This window comes from Apteryx mantelli, chromosome 3 (genome assembly GCF_036417845.1).
Source record: "Apteryx mantelli isolate bAptMan1 chromosome 3, bAptMan1.hap1, whole genome shotgun sequence".
Taxonomy (NCBI): domain Eukaryota; kingdom Metazoa; phylum Chordata; class Aves; order Apterygiformes; family Apterygidae; genus Apteryx; species Apteryx mantelli.
This window is the reverse complement of record NC_089980.1, coordinates 112,617,163-112,641,315: the sequence shown is the minus strand read 5'-3', so window position 1 is coordinate 112,641,315 and position 24,153 is coordinate 112,617,163. Positions and strand designations below refer to the sequence as shown.

The window sequence follows — 24,153 nt, the reverse complement described above, 5'->3', positions numbered from 1 at the left end:
TTGTAGGCCCAGAGTTGCAATTCTTTCTCTTCTACTGCTTTAGAGTTTGACCTTGCTCTAATTACCTAATATTCATTTCCTTAAGACTGGAATATAAAATTTTTATTTTTTGTAGCATGGCTGGTCAGCAGGGAGTGATTCATCTCACTGAAGTTTAGACAGCTCCAATGCCAGCATTTACATCTGAACAGATTGTCCAGACTCCCACTATAAACAGTGGATGGAAATGGATACTTCTAAGGCACAATTCCTGATGTAGTTTAGATACCTATCTTATGGTGAAATGAATTGTTTCCCTCTCTCTTCCTTGACTATAGAGGGAGCCTCAGACACGCTTGAATGCAGATGTGGCAAGTGCTTACATTTCCTTAACTACACGCGATGTGTGTTGAACCCTGAAATGGCATCAATTTAAGTCTGCAGAAACTTTGGCTCTTCAGACTATTGTGATGCTGTTCTTTTGCCTTTCAAATGACTGCATTCATCACTCAGAGTTGTCTTTGGTTTGGAACAGAGGTATCAACTCACACACCGAAGTGCTTTAGGTGGAAAGTTCAAGATATCATGTACAAGTCAAAATATAGGGAAAATGTAGACTGAAATCTGGGCAGAGTTCCAAGAAAAAGCCAGTGATATTCCCACTCCTATGAAAAGTGTTAGAATATTTTAATAGCCACACTATTTAATGGATAACATAGGGGTTTTAAATCTGAAAGAGGACTTTCAGCATATTAATTATATCAGTGGAATTTATTATCTTTCACACATTTGTCTTTCTTTTATGTCTTCTGAAGTCATTCTTTCACACAACTTGGATACGTTTTTTATTGTGTCCTAAATATACTTTCCAATACATTTGGCAAACTAGAAAGGTTCTTTTTGTGTTTCTCACTTGCACAATAAAAGATAAGATGATTAGGAAAGCATTACATTTATATTGTTAATAATGCAGATTTAAATACTGTGGTTTCCATGTTGTAACAGACATAGCCCTTCCTAGTAGGGAACACTGCCATTTAGGCATCACTACTATGGTAGGATCCATCTGCACAGTTTATATATTCTTTTATCTTATCAAAGTGAATACTCCTGGAAGGTTACTCTGTTTGCTGTACTTGTGAATGCAAGATGTTGTCCATGATTAAATTGTCACTATTCCAGGAAGACAAAAATCTGAAATCTGAAAAATGAAGCTAAATCACATACATGCCCTGAGAGAGACAGTTCAGACAAAGTTTGGCTAGTGATAAAGGGAACTAGCTGTTTTCTCCTTGAAACTGTATTCTATTTTTAGAACATGGAGTTAAGAAATATGGGAAAAAGGTTTTAATGCCAATGGGATGCATTTCATATACTTAATAAATGTTTTTTTCCTGGTAGCAATTTGTCAGAAGGGGATTCAAAGTACTTAACCAAAACATATTCACAGATCAGATTAGTCATTCCATCTTCCTTCAAAGAATCAATGAAAGCTGGGATGCAGTGAAGGTTTCTGTTCCTTTTTAATGAAAATGAGGAACAGAAATATGTGGAAAAGTCCCACTCTCATTGCTTAAATTTTAACTCCATAGCTGGCTTCATGAATTTTGTGAAAAATCGAGGCAGTAAAATTATGTGAGAACTCTGCATGATTTCTGCATAATTTCTTGCACAAATTTACTGGAATTGCAGCACCAGAGGAACTGGCTGACTGTTCTCAATTAGGTTTCTGTTTCTGTTAGAAAAGCACAATGCAGAACAGTCCAATTCTTCTAGCAAAAAGCATCCTGCAACATAAAATCAGAACAGAAAGAGTAGGGGTTTTTTTTAATAGTAATAATAAAAAAAAACTTCACAAAGGAGCTTGTTTACAAACAATCAAGTAAGGAAATTACTTCATGAGAAGCCAGGAATGGAGAGGGACAGTGAGGGTTGCATCTCACCTGATAGATCTTGTTAATGCACGTAGCTGGGCCATGCGGCATCAGCAAGGACTCTGAGCGCTCTGCAAACCTGAAACTTCCCCAACAAGCAAAATGAGATGTGTTATATGCAAGGATAAACTGAACTGTGACCTGCCCAAGGTTACGCAATGGCAGAGACAAGTGCGAGTCTGGGAGATCTGACTCCCAAGCAAAGAGATGGATCATCCCACCCAGAGCAGGTGAACGCATTTAGTTGTCATACTAGGATTTATCTGATTTCCTTTGCAGTTTATTCTTTTATAGGGAAATCAGGAGTCTCTGGTAGTACTCTTTAGATAGACTGCTTTGTACAGAGGGAACTCAGTTCTTTGGAGGGAAAATCTGCATTACTTAGGGAATGATTTAATTCTGTGAAGGCTGAGTGTTGGACAGGAGCACAAAGAAAACAAAGCACATCATTTGCACACACAGGAGTCAAGCAAGAGGGAGCTGTGTATAAAGGCTCAGCTTGCTTTCTGGAGAGAAAGCTTATTCTCTTCTCTCAGCCATGAGCTAGCTCCCACATTGCTCACTGCATTGCCAATGCCTGCAAATCAAGCTCACTCAGCCAAGCAATAGCCTGAGGATAAGTAGGCTGAAGTGGAATATAAAAAAAATATATACATACACATATACATATACATACATACACATATACATACATACATACATACATATACATATACACACATATATGTATAGCCTCAGTTTGCTTTGCTCAGAGCCTATTTGCTGAAATCTGATGTGGAGACACTCTAGGCTCAACAGAAAATCTTGTGGGCCAACTTGACCCTAAATGTGCATGAGACCTCAAAGCCAGCTGCCTCGCCTCCCTGTACACGCACACACACATGTGCACACACACCCACACCCACACCCACTCACACACTCACACACCTCTTTGTAAGAAGTGATCAACACTTACTGAATTCACAGACCAAAGGCAAATCTTCAAAGGACATCTTCATTTTCATTTTTCTCTGCCTTTCCAACCTGAACCTTACTAACATAAGGGCTCAGCTTGTGCCACTCTGCTGAGAAGCATGGTGCCAAACCCGTGCTAAAGTCAGTGCGAAGGCACTGTGCTCCTGCTGAGGGCTCACGAATGCTATCACCTGGGCAAGTGACTTCCAGGGCACTGAAAGGGTTTCCAGCATGGTCTTTCCCAGGCAGGGTTTGTGCATTCAAATCCTTGCCTTTGGTAATGAAATTCAACTCAGCTCCACAGCAGTGGAAACAACGGACGCGTTAGGAGAAAGAAACATCTCAGAGAGGAGAGGAGAGGGCACACACTGCAGCAGCAGATCCGCAGTCATATCAGTTTTGGCAGTTCAAGCCAAGCTGCGAGCACATAAGCATTCACCTGGCAGCTGCAGACGCGGCCCTTGGTGGCTGTGCTTGAGAATCACTTCTGTAGATGTACACACAGAATAAGGAGCTCTGCCATCGTTTTGAGGGGAGATTCATAGGCATGCAAAATTTCCTGGCAAACTTTCACAGATAAGTAAGATGAAAATGACATTAAATGCTATTTATTAGCCTAGGTTGGCTGAACAGCTTTTCTGCTGCTCAGTACCACTGACCTTCCTCTGCACAGGGCACTTTGCTAGGGTAGAGACCTACAAGCATTTATCTCAATGTATGCACTGGTTTTCTAATGGGCACGAGGTACTGAGCGTCTCCAGGGCCTGTTGTACTGCAGCAGTCAGAAGCGCTCCATGCTTCTCTTATCAGACCATGTGTTCACAGACTGATTTGCTGTGGAGGTCAAGTTGCTCTTTTTTTTTTTTTTTTTAAACTCAAGATGAAAAAACTATTCTGAAGATTATAAACCTTAGGATAATGTATCAGCAATTTAGCAAAGGAGCCCATGTAATATTGTGGCATGCAGATTATTTTTAGTCTGTTTATTCTAAAACAAATCTAATGTCTTCCTGTTTATTTTCAGTTCTTTAATTAGCAATGGCAAAAGACAAAAATGTAAATGGCTTTTACTGACACATAGTTACGAGATGGCTTACTGTAGAACAAGGTAAGAAATGTTGTCTTACTCTGGCACCCAAGCTGAAAAGCCTTTCACATGTAAAGTAAGATTTATGCAGAATATAAATGCCTCAGTCCAAATTCTGGAAGAGACCATTTTTAGTTCTCCTCAAGTCCTGGAGCACTTTCAACATAGGGACATTCAGGGCTTTTTCATATTAAAATTTTCCAATCACATCAATTCTTGCTTCAGTGATTCAGTTTTATAGTCCTGAGTATTTTGGCACCTATCTGAAACCACAACCCGTCGCGACTGCAGAAAGTATGACTTATTTTGATGTCTTTGATCTGATTTTATGTATTTGATCTAAGCCTGCCTTATAGAAAGAAAATGCACTGGGTGGCCATTTCTGTTCAATACAAAGGGGAACGAGAAGTTATTGGTCCCTTTCAGGAGACCAGAGGGAGGGGTCCTCCAGAGTATTGGAGACCCAGTCATTGAGTAAATTGTATAAACAGTCCTTAAGATGCATCCTGAAACCCAGATCTCACCCCTTACTGAGAATGTGTCCTAACTGTCAGGGGATGGTGAATTGATGAATATTTCATAAATGCTGAATTATTTTCTGCACTATCAAGTGGCCCCTCTAGGAGAAGGAACAAGTTCTACCTCTCCCTAGAACAGCCTCTTGCCTGGTCGTGGGAAGTGTATGAGTTTAAGTTTCTTCAGGAAGAAATAACTCAGAAAGCCTGTTTTAAAAGAAAATTAACTACCTTTATCACAACTGTCTTAATGTTTAGCACTACAGCCTTCTTTATATCGCCAGCCTTGTCCGTGGTATAATAGAAAGAATACGTGAGCATTACAAATACTTGTGGAATCAAACGAGTTTATGAAGGATATTCATTGTATGCTAAATAAGATTTAGGAAGATATTTAGAAATGGGGTATAAGCTAAAGGAAAACATTTTAAGAAATAAGTGATAGCCCTTACCGTAGATTCATGAAGATCTGACATAAAAAATACCTATTTGATTATTACCTACTTTCCTACGTTACTGAAAAACTGATCCCTACTGTCTGAGTTTAAATTATTTTAGCACAGCACTTGCATTACTGTCCTCAGAGATTATTTCATAGAGTGATAGATGTCATTGGTGGGAAATGTTTCCTGATACCCAGCTGAAATATTTTCCTGCTCAGTTGTGCTTCGTTGCTTCTGTGGTGTGAGCTGGTGAAACCACATTGCGGCAAATAGACTGGTGCCAGTTCATACCAGCTGGAGAAGCAGCCATAGTCTCTCTATCCTGCCTCAGATGAGTTTTCTCTTTTTCATGAATCTCTCCTCAGATGCTTTAAGATATTTATGCCTTCCTGCAGCCTTAGGAATCATTCAGTCCAACTGCACACTTTTAGTTCCCATAAACTTTGTCCCATCAACATTTTAATGCTTTCTTCTAATAAAAGTACTGTCAGATTTGTTTTTTTGCTTATTACTGCTAATATATCAGGAGAGCTTAAGGAAGGAACAAGAGACTAGCAGTGTTTTACAGGACCTGAATTTCTGCTGTGGATGTTGTGGTACTGTACAGGAATGTTGCACTATGGTATACAATGGTGTATATGGGACTATACACCACCACTTAGCATAGAAAGATAAAAAAACTAACGCTGGCCAGGTGATCACTAGCTTAACATCGATCCTTATCAGATATTCTCAGTGATTTGTGCTAATGACCAGCATTTTTCTTTTGGGACTTATCCACCCCAAAGGGGATAATACTGTGGTGATTTCTTGGTTAGAAACTTTTTAGCTACTTTCTTTCTGTATCACATATTTGATACATAATTTAGAAATTGCCTATAAATTAAGGTGCCTGAATCAAATAATACAATATCATTAGCATTTCCCTTTCTCAGTGTCAAGTGTTATTTATCAGTTTTGAGGCTATTTGGTTTAATTTAAAGTCTTGTGTTGTTGTGGTACTTATTTCATGGACCAAGTACATTTTCTGGAAAATGCTTTTACAGAATTAGGGTTCAAAAAAGTGTGGTAAATATGAACATACATACATACATATATATATATTTGTATATATATATAAATATTAAATTGATTCTGTTTGGAGATAATGGATAGATAGAACCCTGAGGCTATTGCCTTTATACTACTGACATCTTATATCACCAGGAATGAACCTGGCTGGCTGTTACCACAAAAACTTCCCTTCCATAAGAGGCAGAGAAATGTAATTGGTTTTGTAGCATTGCATACATTAATCTCAAGGGCTCTCAGTATATTTTATTACAATTGCAGTTGACTGATAGAGATTAACCTTATGCTAAGCTCTATAAATGCAAAACCCAGTCTTAGATGGCACTTAGAATAAAGATTAGTTATGTAATTAATTTGTACAAGCTTAATAAGTGATTTTTGTAGAGGTTGGTTAAGCAGCCATATTAGAGTCTGACAAATTAATACATTACTTCTGACCATCTATGATACTTATGGTGCACTTTCAGCTTCCACAAGGCATGGTGCTCCTAATTTTGGACAGCCTAGAGAATGTATCTTGCAAACTGACTACATTTAAACTCTTTAAAGCATCAACTTCTTGAGGTAATAATATTGTTAACACCTTTATCAATGATACATCAAATCCTTTAGCACCTGTCTGTAAGCTTTGCTTATGTGACTTATATAAGGAAAAGGATATCCACGCCAAAAAAAAAAAAAAAAAAGAAATGTTGTCCTGCAATCTCTTGCAAAGAGTAGGCTGTAATGTATCTCTGTATATAGTACAATCAGTGTCAAATATTGCAAAATAATGGCTAGCTTTTTTTACAGTGTAGTCTTCTGTTTCTTGATTTGGGAGGATCTGGCTCATGATTTGACCAGGTTTCTATCAGAAGATCCCACTAGAATAATTTCATAGTTAAAGAAAGCTTAATATGTAAGTAGGGAGAAATCACACCAGTGAACACAGCCCAAGTCCACCCAATTTTTTTTTCCTTTTTAGAGAAAGCAAGAACAATAGGTCTCTATCAGACCTTGCATAAACGTTTCATTAAAGTACTTTGGACAAAATTTGAGGACATGTGCTTTCTTCACTGAAATCATTAGCAAAAATCTCAGAGGCACCACTGGTCTTAGCATTTCCATCCCACCTCTTCACCACCTCAGAACTCATTAATTGGTTTTGGTACATCCATACCCTTCACTTTGAGACAAGAACAGGATGTTCGGTGACCATGACGTGGGTGTCCATCACCACCACTGTAGTCAATGTTCACTGGAGCTGCTTTAAGTAGATGTGAAATAACTAGGAGTACTTCCGAGTTGTTAGACAGCGATTTTAAATTCGAACAATTTAGGGATTAGTCTTTCCTGAGGGTGAATCTTGGGTTCAGAAAAGCTATACTGGTTCTTTAAATGATACTTCTATTTTTATAAAGAAATGTTATAAGGAAATTATTACAGCTGTCACAGCTGGAAACCAAAGTTAAGCTAGAATGATGGTACAAAAGGCAACGCCTCCTTTATTCACAAAAATGAAATGTGTCTCCTGGATGCTTCTGCTGGGATTCTTTAACTTTTATAAAAACTTCATAGGGAACAAATCTGTAAAATGATTTCAAGGTTCTCGTGTATATAATCAAATATTGCTGTTACACTGCCATTTAAATTTTATCACAGTAATAGGTACTATGTGTGTTACCTTGAAGTTGAGGTCTTTTGCTAATATAAAAAAGATTTGAATGTCTAACTACAGTCATTGCTAGTCTTTTATTATATCTAAATTTGGCAAAATCTTAGTTTGTTTGCAGTCCTTGAAGGGTTTTTTTTGTTGTTTATTCATCACCTTCTTAAGCTAGATAACCTTGGTATCCTAGCTTTCTGTAGAAAAGCATATTGATAAGTGTTTTCTAGAAAGACTTGACATGAGTTAGGTTGATCTTGGCTGAGAGAGATGTATAGCATATGTACTACATTATCAGTATACGTTTTAGCTGTTGACAGTGACAGAAGCAAGCTGACATTAATGCATCTTGATAAGTGATACTGCTATTACTAGTGTCAGTTTTATCATTAACTACTCAAAACATTGACCTAGAACTCTTGATTTGATGTTGTAATAAACTTGATATATATTAATGTACATTCCACATTGATTTCTTCATGACATATTCCTTGACAGTAATACAATTATTGTATATTGCTACAGTTCGCTTGTTGGCATTGCCCTCAACATTTGTTTCAGAAGACAAGAATCTGATGTTTATTTATTTATTTATTTATTTATTTTTAAATGATAGAGGTGGCATTTATTGGTTTGGATATGAAATGCCTCATGATTAACATTTTCTTATGAGACTGTCATATAATTAATTGCCAAAAATTCAAGGTGTTACAAACAGATTCAACAGTCAAGACTTCCTGTTCTTCCAAAGAACGGAAAAACAATTTCAGATGTTTCCATCCAAATTAGGTTTAAATATCTGCAAAAGCATAAATTTTCTAATGGCAGTGGAATTGTGGTATTACTTGTAAAATATAATGACTGATGTGTTTTTAAAATGTTAGCCATTCAATAGCAGTTTAAAATTAATTAGGAGATGCTAACTTGTAAAACTGAATATTCCATACCAAAATAGTAGGCTGATTTAACAGGGACATTCTGGAAAAAACACTGCAAACTGCATGACCCCAAAGGCACCAAAATGCAGGAATTTTGGGAGACTGTAACTGACATGGACTCTGAATGGATAATGAGAATCTGAGCTGTAAAGGTATAATTTGCACAAGTCCATGATTACTTACCACTCTGAGTCTCACTGGAATTGATTTGCCCAAAGATATTAAACTTATTTCCACCATGTGACTGCTATGGAAGAATAAAATAAGTGTGGGATTTTCTCAAGAGCAGATATGATCTAGGAACACAAGAAATTTGAACAGAAAAGATCTTCTCTGAGCACTGGAAGGTGTCCACAGGCACATGTGCTCCTAAGTCATTCAGGGTAGAACCACCAAGGGCCTTACTTCAGTGCTGCATTGCCTTTGCAACATGAAATTTTGGGAGCTTTGGGGTCTGTTGCAATCCCCAGGAGGTGCTGCATGTATTCTCCCTTTATAGCACATGGGGCCGTAGGGGCAGTGTCTTTAAAGGGATGGGTGCAAGCACCTCCGTCCATGCTCCACAGCCTCTGGATGTGAGCTGCTTTGGTCTGGAAGGTGAACAGCTTTGTTCGTACAGTGCTCTGCCATACTTATTAAATTAAGTGACTCATTACATGATTAGCTTGAGTTTCACCTGGCTACTGACCCCAAGCTGGCTCATGTCTCCTGAGCTCGGCCTAGATAGGACTCACTTGCATCTGTCTGCAGGAGTCACTGAGGAAGGTTACCCCGATGGAGCAGTAATAGGGAGCTGCCTCAGGGAGCCCTCAGGAGATGCCAACTACAGAAAAGAAGAGGCCCTTAAATCCTGGCCCTTAAAGCCTGTAAGAGTCTACCTCTGGGCCATGGGGAAGCAGTTTGTCCTGTTCGGTGTTCTCAGCTTTGATTCCTTCCAAATTTAGGCCTCTAAACTAGATATTAATTTTCTAAGAGAATAAAAAACTGCCATATGGGATCAACCAGAGTGCCATTTTGTCCAGTGTCCTCTTTCAGACTGTGGCCAATAGCTGATGCCTGGAGAAAAGGATGAGAATAAGACGAGCATATGGGGACTTGAAGTCAGATCTCTCGATTTTCAGAATTACAATACCTTATTATTAGGCACAGAGCCTAAGAGTGAGTTTCTCCTAATGAAAGTCTTTCATGTTTTTAAATAATAGAACATCCACTGGACCAGAGAGGAATGTGAGAGACAAAGTTTGCTATCTATTGTCTAGGATACAAATTCAGGATTTGGGATACCCAGTTTCTAATTCCTGCTCCAGTCATTAACTAACCAGTTATAATCTACTTTTAGAATCAGTTTGGCAGAATTACCTGCAACGGTCACCCTGAGATACCACATAAACTGATGCTTAGGAAGTTCACCTGGCAGGTACGAAAGCCCATGATCTAAACCAAAAGGATGATGTGGTTGGATGCAATTGTGGTGGTGGCAGGGGTTGCTCAGAGGCACATCCCATCCCCCAAGACAGGGCAAAGAGCCCAGGAGGCTTGAGATTGGGTCCACAACTGCCCCAGCCTCCACGTCCCACCTCTTAGTAAGGATCCCTTAGTGCAGTTTTGAAAACAAGATTTTAATCTCCTGGATGACTCATCATCTTGTGGACCATTTTGTTTAAAGATGAAGAGATCTCCTTTGTTCGCTTCCTGTCTGATACAAGAATATTCTAGATCACCTAGAAGAGCAATTTAGTGACAGTTTCCTGTCCTCCAGGTGAGGACCTAACCCCCAGCTGATGGATATAAAAACAGGCACGTGCTCCCACTCCCAACAGGTTGCCCTCTGTTGAGTGTTTCAAAATTTTTTTACATTTGATGGCAGAAACTAACAGCAAACTAATATTTGGTGACATTTTTGTACATCCTCCTTTGCTGCCATATCACAGAATCACAGAATCACAGAATCACTGAGGTTGGAAGGGACCTCTGGAGATCATCTAGTCCAACCCCCCTGCTCAAGCAGGGTCACCTAGAGCACATTGCACAGGATTGCATCCAGGCGCATTTTGAATATCTCCAGAGAAGGAGACTCCACCACCTCTCGGGGCAACCTGTTCCAGTGCTCTGTCACCCTCACAGTGAAAAAGTTTTTCCTCATGTTAAGATGGAAGTGTCTGTGTTTCAGTTTGTGCCCATTGCCTCGCGTCCTGTCGCTCGGCACCACTGAAAAGAGTCTGGCCCCATCCTCTCGACACCCTCCCTTCAGATACTTGTACACGTTGATAAGATCTCCTCTCAGCCTTCTCTTCTCCAAGCTAAACAGGCCAAGCTCTCTCAGCCTTTCCTCATAAGAGAGATGCTCCAGTCCCCTAATCATCTTTGTGGCCCTTCGCTGGACTTGCTCCAGTAGTGCCACATCCCTCTTGTACTGGGGAGCCCAGAACTGGACGCAGTACTCCAGATGTGGCCTCACCAGGGCTGAGGAGAGGGGGAGAATCACCTCCCTCCACCTGCTGGCAACACTCTTTCTGATGCAGCCCAGGATACCATTGGCCTTCTTGGCCACAAGGGCACATTGCTGCCTCATGCTTAACTTGGTGTCCACCAGCACTCCCAGGTCCTTCTCAGCAGAGCTGCTTTCCAGCAGGTCAACCCCCAACCTGTACTGCTGCATGGGGTTATTCCTCCCCAGGTGCAGGACCCTGCACTTGCCTTTGTTGAATTTCATGAGGTTCCTCTCTGCCCACCTCTCCAGCCTGTCCAAGTCTCTTTGAATGGCAGCACAGCCCTCTGGTGTATCGGCCACTCCTCCCAGTTTTGTATTGTCAGCAAACTTGCTGAGGGTGCGCTCTGTGCCTTCATCCAGGTCATTGATGAAGAAGTTGAACAAGACTGGACCCAGGACTGACCCCTGGGGGACACCGCTAGCTACAGGCCTCCAACTAGACTCTGTGCCACTGAGCACAACTCTCTGAGCTCTGCCATTCAGCCAGTTCTCAATCCACCTCACTGTCCACTCATCTAACCCACACTTCCTGAGCTTGTCTATGAGGATGTTATGGGAGACAGTGTCAAAAGCCTTGCTGAAGTCTAGGTAGACAACATCCACTGCTCTCCCCTCATCTACCCAGCCAGTCATTCCATCATAGAAGGCTATCAGATTGGTTAGGCATGATTTCCCCTTGGTGAAGCCATGCTGACTACTCCTGATCACCTTCTTTTCCTCCACATGCGTGGAGATGGCTTCCAGGATGAGCTGCTCCATCACCTTTCCAGGGATGGAGGTGAGGCTGACTGGCCTGTAGTTCCCTGGGTCCTCCTTCTTGCCCTTTTTAAAGACTGGGGTGACATTGGCTTTCTTCCAGTCCTCGGGCACCTCTCCTGTTCTCCATGACCTTTCAAAGATGATGGAGAGTGGCTTAGCAATAATGTCCGCCAGCTCCCTCAGCACTCATGGGTGCATCCCATCAGGGCCCATGGATTTGTGGGTGTCAAGTTTGCTTAAATGATCTCTAACCCACTCCTCCTCCACCAAGGGAAAGTCTTCCTCTCTCCAGACTTTCTCTCTTGCCTCCAGGGTCTGGGGTTCCTGAGGGCTGGCCTGAGCAGTAAAGACTGAAGCAAAGAAGGCATTCAGTAACTCTGCCTTCTCTGCATCCTTCGTCACCAGGGCACCCACCCCATTCAGCAAAGGGCCCACATTTTCCCTAGTCTTCCTCTTGCTGCTGATGTATTTGAAGAAGTAAAGTATAAGTAAACTGTATTATTTGCTTTTACCTGAAATGCTTGGCCTACCTTTGGATATTCCTCAGAAATGTTGTGCCTTTATTGTCTTTCAGACTTAATTTTTCTATAATCATATGTTGTTTTTTTCTAAGGAAAAAAAATTAATGTCTGTGCACTGAACCAGCACTGTTTAGTCTCCCACAAGGTCTGTGTGTGGAGACTAGGTTCATAGACATTGCACTGATGCTGCAGAAGGGTGAATTTAATCTGAACGGAAAAAAATGAAACACAAAGCTTTATCAGAAGGTTTGTTTATCTTGACAAGCAGTGACAATGAAGAATGCAGCATATAGATATTTTTACAGAGAATATATTTTCCAAGTGCACATTTGCACGCCATGTATCTGAAAGTGTTGACAAAGCAAAAAAGCTGATTATATTAAAATCGATACAGGGTTGATGCTGATGACTAAGAAATCTTGCAAGAAAGTCCTTTGTGATGTTTCAGGCTCGTTTTGGCACCTATTAGAGGTCACAAGATTGAAAATGCTCAACAAGCACATTCTAACGAGCTACCCTTTGTTAGTGGAAACGCACTTTCAACCTACCTAGGGCAGAAGTAAAGGCAGGCTATTTAAATACACCCATTTTCTTCCCAGGCATTTTGTTTTATTTTGCAGTTGCAGATGTCCAACAGTACATAGATGGTGGGTTCACTATCTGTATCTCAGCTGACAGATAATAACTTTTTAAAATAGACACATTCACTCACAGTCATGTGAACATGCTTCAAGATAGCTAAGCTGAATTTGGGTGAGACAAGTGACTTTTGAAGGGTGCCACTTAGGTAATTACTTGAGTTGAAACATGCCAGTCACTTAGAATTGGGGGTTTTTTTTGACATGAATTGGTATATTTATTGTAGGACTGTGTCCTTAATTAGTCTTCATGGAATGAAGGGTGTGTTTCAAGTAGGCAGGTGCAAACATATATGCCTTCACAAAACTTTTCTCTTTTTTTACATGAACTTAAAAACTTCATAAAAATTGGCTCAAAATCTAAATGTTTCCTTGGTAACTAAAGAAAAAAGTCCTCTAGAGTTTCATGTGAGCCAAGCCTGATTTATTTTAATAGGACTTCCTACAAGTACATAGTCTGCTGCCATGGCTATTTGCAAGAGCAGATCCCAAATTCTTGACACTTTGCTTCCACTCATTTAGCATTCTCCTGCCTTTCATTTTAGGTGCACGCATACACAGTCACACACACACATACACACACACTTTCTACAGAAAGGATGCTAAAATCTTAATCCTGAATGCTCTGATGAATGATCGAGGTCCTAGTAATCCATGGGGAAAATGTAATGAATAAGAAATAGTTTGTGTCCTGTGTAGCTGACAAGGAGCTCTGAAGCAGACGTGAATTTATTTTTGTTGCAGAAATCCCTGCACAACCTTCTTTCTGCTGAATTCTGCTAGAACAGCTAAGGGCATGTACAGCCTTAATTTTTGTGTTTATTTATCACTAGTAAGAAGCAAAACAAAAGTCCCCTGATAATTACTTGAAATCTATATGTGACAATGTATGTTCCTCAAATATATTGTTTTGCAGGAAGAATAAAGTCATTGCAGGCTGATGACAGCTTCTTAGTTCAAACACTTCACCTGCAGCCTTCTCATTTGTGAACTTTAGGTGCTCTGGTGGGTCTCAGCTGTTCTGTGATAAAAAGTGGGCGCCAGTTAATGCTTCAGAACAAAAGATGTCCTTTTAAGAGAGGTCTAAAGCTCCTTGATTGCTCATCAAATGTACATCTTCCACCCAAGGCCTCAACTTAAGGATTTTTGCACTGATTGCTTCCCCAGCCTAGAAGGTCATATCGCCATTATAATGTTCAGTGCCTGGGTTTGCTATTTCTGGCTAGGAAAAGAACTTTATCTCAAGAAAAGTTTCAACCTTTAGAAATTTGCTTTGGGAAATTTGTTAATTAAGGATGATATCTTTTTAAACTTTTACACTGAAAAGCACATCTGAGAAAGTGTCATCTGCAGACAGCTAATTACCAAGTGGTTGAAGCATTCATCAGCCCTGTAGGAAACCTGGGGCACATCTCCACCTTGTCTTTCGAACAGAGGCATATTCAGAAGTAGTTATTTCTGTCTGTCTCTCCTCCTACCCAGTCCACACTAGTCAGTCCATCCTACATTCAAGGATCCTTTCACAAAAAAGTGAGTAAAAACAAATGTGTTCTGTTAAGAGATTGATATTCAAGCAAACTGACGTTTTATGTGGAAGAAAATATTTAAATGAAAAATTCTTGGTCCACTTCAGTACTGCAAGGGAGATGAGATTTTCTACGTATAATGGCAATACAGCGAACACAACATTTGACTTCTACTGAAATTAAAAGCAATCTTTGGAATGTTTGAAATGTTACAAGCTACTCGTATATTCAGTAATTTTGTACAAGGATCTTTTCTGTCAAGCAGAGAAAAAATAAGTACTCGATACAAGATAACTTTTGAGTCACTTCCAAAAATAACTTGTTTTATTTCCTTAATTTTCAAACTTTTTTTCTCAGTGCCAGTTTCTGGCTAATTAACAAACAAGACCTAACAAGCAGGGCATATGCAAAATCAGAGAGTAGAGTTGTAAAGACTTATCAATATGAGGTAACTGCTTTTTTGATAAACTACAGTGGCCATTACACTGTGGCCATTACAGTGGCCACATTTCCTTTAAAACTTAGAGAAAGGGCATTTCAGAGAAAAGGACTGATCCTGCAGGTACATGTGCCTTGCACTTTTCTTGAGTGGCTGAGCTCTCCCATTGCTTCTGCTGTAAATAATACCTCAGTTGGATAATGTTTGCAAGATTGAGCTCCTAATCATTTTTTTCCCGAGGAAACAGCTGTAATCAGAAGGAATGTAAAATTTACTACCATGAAAAAGACAAAATTTGTCAGAAACAGTACACCAAAGCCCTTTTCTTAAAAGCTAAGTTAAAACAATTTTAAAATAACCTGAAGATTTACTACAAAGCATACATAAATAAAATTAGACTGAATTGCCAATACTTTACTGTTAAGATGTTCTTAACTGCATGACTTACAGTTTTAGGGGTCTTTTTATTACTTATACTTTGAGCTTAGATATTGTGTAAACCTTTGGAAACTGTTTCAGAAGACATTGATTTTGGAGCTTTCAGATTGCATGATGCTTTTTGCATACAGATGTGAAAACTTTATTACAAGCACTTGTGATTTTTTGATATTGTTCATAGGACATATAAAATCTGGGATAAAGAATTCTGTCAAGAGTTCTTGGCTGAAACATAGGAAGGAGAGTTTCATTAAGTCCAAATAAGTTTATCATCTATAAATCTTCTAAGTTGTCAGAACATTGGGTGAGAAAGTAATATATGAGTTATAGGGTCTTTCCTCTTGAATTTAAATGAAGGATTTATTTTTGGTGTCTAGTTTAATGACCCATGCTAGTGGAAATTAAAACTTTGAATAATATCTCAAAATAACAAATGGATAACTGAAACATTCTAAGTTTTTTAATATTTGAATTTACCTCTTAATTTCTACTGTTTGAATTACAGTCTTCATTTCCATCTAAAAGTTTTCAGGAGATAGGTGAAAAATAGCAAGCTATCTCTGTTGGCAACAAACTGTGCAAATATAATATCATTTTTCAGAGCTTTTGAAGTTGACTCTTCCTTAAAGTTGAGGCTGTTACTTGTTCTTCAATCAAATCAAACTCTTATCGTAATAATGTAGATGTAATTGTAAGCATGCTGATAAATGGTACTTTTCTATTTCTAATGTGACAGAAATAATGTTTACTTGGCATCTGAGATGTGTTTCTTTCCTTTCTAAAGCTGAGGCTAAGCTCAGAAATCATATCCATTTTTACTCAGTTCTCAGGTAAAATTTGCCTTACTGCAAGTAATTCTCAGCAAAGAACTGCCCCAAATGGTAACAATTTGTCACTTCTTCTGAAGTCTGGCAGGACTTTCTCTTTCAGCAGAAGGAGGCAGAAGGTCTCCTCAATCCTTACATTGCAGAATATTCCAGTAAGCAAGCAACGTTCTCCCTAACTCTGGCAGCCCTGCTCTTAGGAAACCACAAGGTCGTCCACTATTGAGGCTAAAGGAATAAATGTCTGTTTGAGAGGCTGCAGAATTTTAGAATATAAATATTATAATGTGAAGCACAGAGTATGTGTCTGACTGTAGCTAATACAAATACATAGCCCAAGATGACTATGACTTGAAAAACATGCCTGAAAGAATCAAAAGCAGTTGCTTGACAAGATGAGAGAAAGGCTACATCCCATGTGACATATGTTAGCTATGTGATTTAATGCGCAACTTGAAGGCAGCCAGTTTTTCCTGGTGATGAAGGTAGATTAAGGACCTGTATGGAATAGATTGGAATTGCTTTCAGAATCAGTTTTGATAGCGCTGAGTTTATTTTGGGGAATTATAGGAAATGTGAGCTTTGAAATGTTTAACCAGATGAAAATGCTTATAAAATCTCTCAAATAGTAGTGCTGGCAATAAATGAACTAAATTGCTTCTTTAATCTAAAACTATGATTATTCTATCCATGACTTCCTTCAATTGCTTAGAGTGAAGATGCTACACGAAAGTTTAAATACATAGGAATCAATCACTGAATCCTTCTTTGTTGCTACATGAAAACTACTTTGTTACTACATGGAAAAGTGTTTTCTGCTACCTTGTCTGCTCTATGCTTACGCTAAAAACTTTAGAAGAAAATCTGGATAGGAAGTGAATGACAATGTGTAGCTTTTGTTCATTAAAAATAAGTCATCTGCCCTTTTTAAAATGCTGTGATGCTTTTCATTAGTTTATAGTATCTATAGAGATAATGTTATTTACACATTTTTAGCTGGAAGTTTTTCAGCTGAAAGAATACTTTGAAAGATAACTTTGATTGGATTTTGCTCACATTTGGAAGATTTTTCTTTAGGAACCTGGCATTAGTAGCATATGTGATCATGAAAATGAGCCTGAATACACTGCATCTTCTCACTTTCTGGAGGCCTGCTTCAGATGCTGTAAACTTTAGATGCCATAATTTAAATGTAGTTTGCAAACGGGAAATGGAGAGAAGAGTGACCAAGAGAAACCTGGGTAATGAGAGATTAGCAGGGATGACATAAAAAGAGAAAGGAAAGAATTACTGATCAGTGGACATGTTAACTGACACTGAAATATAAGACCGAGAGTGTAAGGCTAGACAGAAGAAAAACCTGGTTATGAAAGTAAACAACATCATTTACACTTCTGTTTTTGCAGGAATATGACTTGGAGGGTCAAAGCAGAACCTGACAAAGCTAAAGATGTCAATCATAATGGAATTGTCCTAGTTACAGAGAGCTTCTTGGTTGTATTCAAATGGGGATTTTGATAGATGCCATATGTCGGTCTTACATAAGGAAATGGGAGAGGTGAAAGTTGTTCTAAGCTATAAGGCTAGCATTTGCTAACTATGTATGATATATTCAGCTAAAGTAGTCAAGAAATGTTATGTGAGTGTAGGGTATCTGGGAATATACAGTGAAAACTGAAGTTGCAGTTAGCTATGGATTGCCAGAATATTTTGATATAGACAAGGTTATAGGTACTTGCTCAAGATTGCACAGGAAGCCTGAGGCAGAGCTGAGTATACAATTCAGTTTGCAGGCTGCCCAGATTTATCGGCTAAAGAGATTATGCTTGTTCCTGGTACAAAATGTACAGTCTCCTGTGGAAAATCTGCTTCTATTCCTTCTCCTACACTCTAAAATATCTGAGGAATGGTGCATGATTGTATTTAGCTGCCTGATTATTCCAGTGTTCAGAACTGAAAATAATTTTTTTGATGAGACAAAGTCAAGTTTGTAAAATGACAATTCTTCACAAAAATGCTTTTGTCAAAAAAAAAGAAAAAGAAAAAAAAGACTTAATTAGAACAAGTGTAGCTATTCTTCCAAGTAGATGTGAATTTCTGTGAAAATGACCCTGACACTGTTAAAGATGCAGTATATTTGGCATCTGGGAAAATTAAAGCTCAGGTTAAATGTTTAGAGACAGCTGCCTTTTAATGATTAGCAAAGAGAGGAAAACAAAAACCTAAGTTTATCACCCTGTCCTCCTGTGAACATATGGAAGAAGCAAACAGCTACTCATATTTACAGTTTTGTATGATTGTAGCTGAGTGCTTGAATAATTACTCTTTGTAGCCAGCATTCTTCTGGGCCCACGCAGACCTACTCAGAAAATAGCTTTGTAAAAGGATCTCTGAAAAATCATTGCTGAGGAGGGAAAAATAGGACCTCTTCTTCAGTTTTATCACACACATTTCTTCACTGCTTAAAAAGTTCATTTCTCATATTCCTCCAAGCTGTGCTCTACACATTGCAGACAGCAGACGGGGGAAAGAGACATCTGTATTATCAGCCCACTGAGTTTTCCTGGCAGAGAACAGGTAAGAACACTTGTGGAGAGGCTCCTATCGATCCCTTGTGAAATCCCTTGGCAGGTATGGGTTCTCATATGAAGCCTATTGCTGATTATACAGGGGGAGACAACCCATTCCTTAACAGAGAAAAATGCCAGCTGCCTCCACCTACGGTCATTTAAAGAACTGAAAATTTATCCTCTGATATTTTTCCAAAATACTCTATGTATCTCCAATACAACGTCAATGAGAACACCTCCAGATTCAGTCCTCTTCTCCATGAAATGGAGTCCCGGGACCTGGGCTAGCTGGTGCTGTAAGACGTTCGCTGCTGCCTGGTGGAATGGCAGAAGATAAACTGAACTCCTCAGTCTGGTCATATAAGAGTGGATCAAGATTAAGGTTTTAATTTTCATTTTATGAAATCTCTTATAGCATCTGATTTGTTTTTAATACCATTTTCTGGCTGATCAAAAAGCTGAAAATGCCAGATACCAGATAGCTTTCTTGAAAATCTTATCTGAGAGTATGTTATGATCAATTAGGGAGATAATTTTTAAGTGTGAAAGCTGTACTATTATCTGTCATAGATATATAGGTGTCAGATGCATCACCTTTGAAAATCTAAGCTGTACAGCTGAACCTTTTTCTTTATATCCCTTGGTTTCCTGCTCCAAAATGTAGCTCCTTAGCAAGAAAAATGCCCAGACACAAAATGTAGCAGTTTGGGAAAGAAGATATCTATTGAAAATGTCATGCTTCAGAGTTTTAAAAGAAATGAAAATAAAAGTTTTGTAATAGTGGAAGAATCTGAACACAGGAGACAACTTGATAGGATCTGTGCTACCAAGAGCAAATCACATCAACCTTTTATTTTCCCCTGTCAGATCAATTATTTTTAAATGAAAAGTTTCTTTCCAATTAAACCAAACTTGGCCAAAATGGTTTAACCCTCAAAAAACCTTACTTCTTTAAGTTTTCAAAAATGAAAATGTGTTTTGGGTGTTTTTTTTTTTTTTTGAGGGACCTGAAAAAGATATCCAAAAATTAAATATACTTTTAACACTGTTTAGCTGAGAATAAACTGAAATAATAAAAGAGGGAATGAGAGAAAAGGGAAAATTTCAGGGAACAAGAGACAGTCAAAATAAAGAAGGAGAGTGCTGTAAGTGGAAAGCACATGCATAAGCCTCTACAGGATGTCCCAGAGTAACAGCATCTCTCTGCTTTTTTGTGCTCACTTAAGCAAGCACAGGTGGAGCTGTTTTTTTGTATTTGGGGGGGGGGTGGGGTGCAGGTGATGACAGGAACTATTAATCTGATGCAGAGAGAACAGGCATATTCAAGTCATCCGGAGGTAGCTGGAGTCTCAGCGTGAGGAGCGTGTTTCCCTGTTTTTTAAACTCTGTCTTGCCTCCCCTCCTGGAGAGGGGCAGTTTGCTTTGCTGAAAGTGCTATAAGTGACGATGAATTTGAGCCGAAACCTGTGGTCCTTCAGGTCTGAGGAGCGTTTTTTTTAGGATAAGAGCTACTGTGCCAGGTGGTGGTGGTGTGACAGGCCGTGATTGGTCATTTCTTGTTGCAGAAAGCCCAAACTTGGATCACAGGGGCATTTAAAATCTGTGCTGAGGTATCGTGGATAGGGTTATACCTGGGGAAACTTACAGAGACTCAGTGTGGCAGCATCTGCTTAAAGCTGCTAAAGAGTTTGTGCCAATGATGAGTTCACTGTAAGCCACAGCTCATGGAGACCCCCCCGTAGCTCAGCACACCCTCACTGAAGTCCACGAAGGGTTTCACACACCACCGCAAACCTGGAGCCATTTAAAGCACCCCTCAAAAACTTGTCTGCTAAAGTGAAGATGTACCAGTACTTTTTTCTTCAGTTATGTATAAATAAAGCAGGAAAGTAGTTCCTCAAAAATGATCAGACATGTTGTGTGAATGGGAAACCCTCTCATATCTGCTGCATCCAAATTAGTACTGAACCTCCAGGGTGGGCTACAAGACCAGACACCTTGTGCAACTTATGCGGGCTAGAGAAACTGTGTGTTAGGGCAGGATTGGCTCACGCTTGCGGGGGCAAGCGCTGTGTGCTGCTGCATGGACAGGGAGCTGGTCGCACTGAAATCCCACGGGCATTCAACTCCTCAGGTGTCTTTCTTTGGAAACCAGAGTGCATGTGGCTGATGCATACCGCCATAAAATTGAGGTTCCTTGTTAACATCGTTCCCCAAGACTGATCTCTCAACTCTGACAGCTACAAGCACAGTTTATTTCTATTCCCAGTGCTTGATTTGATAATTATATCTGCTTACTGATAGAGGCAGCTTTTGGGAAAAGAAAATAGGGAAAATTATGTCATACACATTTATGAAACTGTGTTCAGAGAATACTGCAAGTAGGACAGCAGCAGTGTGGGACTCTGTTGCAGGACTGAAATCACTAGCAACATTTACAGCAAAACCATCATTCCAGGTTAATGTTAGATTTTGCACTGAATAATTGAGGTGGATTTACCCTCAAAAGGACTGGAAGACTGAGATCACTTGTACCTTGCTGCTGTTTTGCTAAGGCTGCTAAGCAGGCTGCAGTCTTTTTGATGGTCGGAAGAATTATCACAATGTTGTATAAGTATATACATGTGTATATCTATGTGTCTGTCTGTGTATGTGTACACACTAGTATATATACTGTACATATGAACTCCTAAGTCCAGTACCCAAGCATAGGTGCAGCTGTTTTTACATATCTACAGGCACTGGACTTAGCAGTCAGAACATGCACTGAGAAATGGGAGACTTGAGACTAAGTTTTCTGATAAGCAACAGGCACGCTAGACAACACCAAAATTTTGTAATTTTCTTTTGCAATCAGCTTCCAAGCTTTTCCAGTCTACTATTTTCAACCCTTTGCTGCCTTCCACACAAGACCAGAGTGGCCAGCCTGGTCACCCTGTGGAAAAACCAGGCAAAATCACAGAAGCAGCCTCTCTGGGTCGTTTCTGATTGATCAGCGCAGCAACCTGAATGCCAGATGGTGCGAAGGGGACAGTGACCCCAGCTGAGGGGTGGCTGGAGGCAGGCTCAGCGTGGGAGCGCCCACCTGGAGACTGCCCCGGGGCCTGAGTATGGGTGAGGACCAAGAGCAGCTGGGGGGGTCTTACTGCAGGGCTGGTTTTAGCTTGGAAGATGTTGCTTCCTAGGAGTTTTAGGAGACTAGAGCAACTAAGGGCTTTAAGGGTCCCAGTGGTACCTAAAACATACACCCAGGTCCTCTTAGGGCCTACCATTGTACAAGCTTTTAGTCAAGCTGCACTTAATTAAGTTAATTAAATGTGACAGGCAGGATGTTTTACTCCCCCATTGCAAAGGATGAAATTAAAGGTTATATTTGCTTACTTTACACCATGCTTATTTGCATCTGTGCAGACCAGTACGAAAGAGCAATTATGGTTGTATAAAGTCTGCTGTGCTGAAGAGCTAATTAAAATGATTCTTGAATAGAAATATTTCAGCTGCATGAACTCTTGCATTTAAAATAATAGATTAAAATTTTTTACTACATTTCATTGTCTCTTTCTAGAACTTTTTACACATTAATTTTCAAAAAATATTTTTCTGTGTGAGTTTTAGTGTGTTCTGCTGTATGGAAAGAGGCAAAATGATTTATTCAAGATGATACAATGTGTACATAACAGAGCTAGGCGAGCAGCTTGGGAAACATCCTGGACCACAGCTGTCAATGGGAATTTTGGCACAAACTGCAGTGGAGCTGTAATTTCATCCTGGACTTTTGGAATGGTTTTAGCTTCTCCACTGAAGTTTCAGAGCTATAAGGCTGGTGTTCAGATGATCATCTGAGGCTGTTTGCAAAAGGTTTTAGATAAGCCAGAGCTCATATTACGAAATAATCAGCTAATCTATATTTTGTTACTATGATAGCTATGATAAGTCAGGAAATGAAAATATGCTGAAGATTCTTACACTTCATTAACTGATAATTTCATTTGTAACAGACTGGCCTTGTTCTCTGCCTCCAGGAGGAGACAATATCTATTCCGTGGTTTGAGTTTACTTTGAACACAGGAAAGGAGCCTGAGAGGAGGTTGCGCAGTGCAGGGCATGTTTTAGGGTGGTTCCTCTCGCTGGCTGTGCGTGACGATTTAGCTGTGCTCTGTGTGTTGGAGCTATATTTAGCGCGCAGGAATTGCAGGCATGTGAACTTGAACTCTGACCAAGTCTGCACATCAGTCAGCATATTTCCATGTTATGATACACACATTTGTTATTTTGCTATTACTAATGCATATATTCCCTTTTCTGTCCTTTAAGCAAGTAAAGAAATAGCCTCAAAAGGAAGCACTTTGTACCTCAGTAGTGAGATTTTCTCAGAGTGTTATTTTATTAGTGAAATTACTTGCATTAGAAAATCAGTGGAAGAAGTGGTAATGTGAACCAGCAGATTCAATTTCATGTTAACAATCTGTATTCCAGAAGGAAATCCACGATAGGACCTCAGTTTAAGTCGCAAAACAGGCAGCATGCTGAATGCATAAAGACGGAGGGAATTACATAAAAGTGCTCATTTGTCTTCATAAATACCCAAGACAGTAAATGTGCTCTACAAGTAAGGAGTTTAGATGCCATGGTAATAAAAATAATACTTAATATAATTTAATTTGCTACTCTTAGGCCAGTTGTAAATTGAAGGCATGAATTATGCAACAAACCTGCTTGTAAATTAATGACATCATAGAAAATTGTGGAAGTCATCTAGAATAAGTTTCTCCTCTTGAAACTACTAAGCAGCATATCATACAGAAGCTTATATCCCCAAATGGATATTCAAATATTATTTATATTAATTCCTATAATTGATATTCTTCAAATAAATAAATAAATGAAAGGATAAAATTAAAGCCAAGCAATTATTTCATTGTACATAAAGTTGATCATATAATATAAAACAGGATTAATTAGTATTAACTTGAATTGATGTTGCAGATTATATTTTCCAGCCACAGTAACTCCTTTGATTCAAGTGAATGAAAACAGCAGGAAATCTCTGGCATTGAATCCTTCTGCTGTCATTTCTGGGTCTAGAACAAAGAGGATATTTTGCAAGAAGGTCTCACATAAATATTTTGTTATAGTTTAAGGCTATTTTTCTACTTTTTATGCATATATGTCAGAGTAGCTATTAGCAGATATAATTAAATCCTCTAAGTCCATCCTGATCATTTTCTTCAGCTCTTCAAGGATAGAAATATCAGCCAAAAAGATACAGTAGATGAAATGATTAGATGAAAAAAGGTGAAAAGCCTTTCTCTTCCCCCCCCCCCCCAAAAAAAAGTATGTAAGTGATCCTTTTGCTTCTCATTGTCTCATTTTTACATTTT

General features: G+C 39.2%; 1 protein-coding gene across 1 annotated transcript in view; it reads left to right on the top strand.

The window, feature by feature from the left end:
- The first annotated feature begins 17,412 nt into the window (after positions 1–17,412).
- Positions 17,413–24,153, top strand: part of MLIP (muscular LMNA interacting protein) — a 70,937-nt gene continuing 64,196 nt past the window's right edge. The window contains 3 exon segments of the mRNA XM_067294600.1: positions 17,413–17,443; positions 18,615–18,676; positions 18,678–18,779. Coding sequence (XP_067150701.1) covers positions 17,413–17,443; positions 18,615–18,676; positions 18,678–18,779 — 195 coding nt within the window.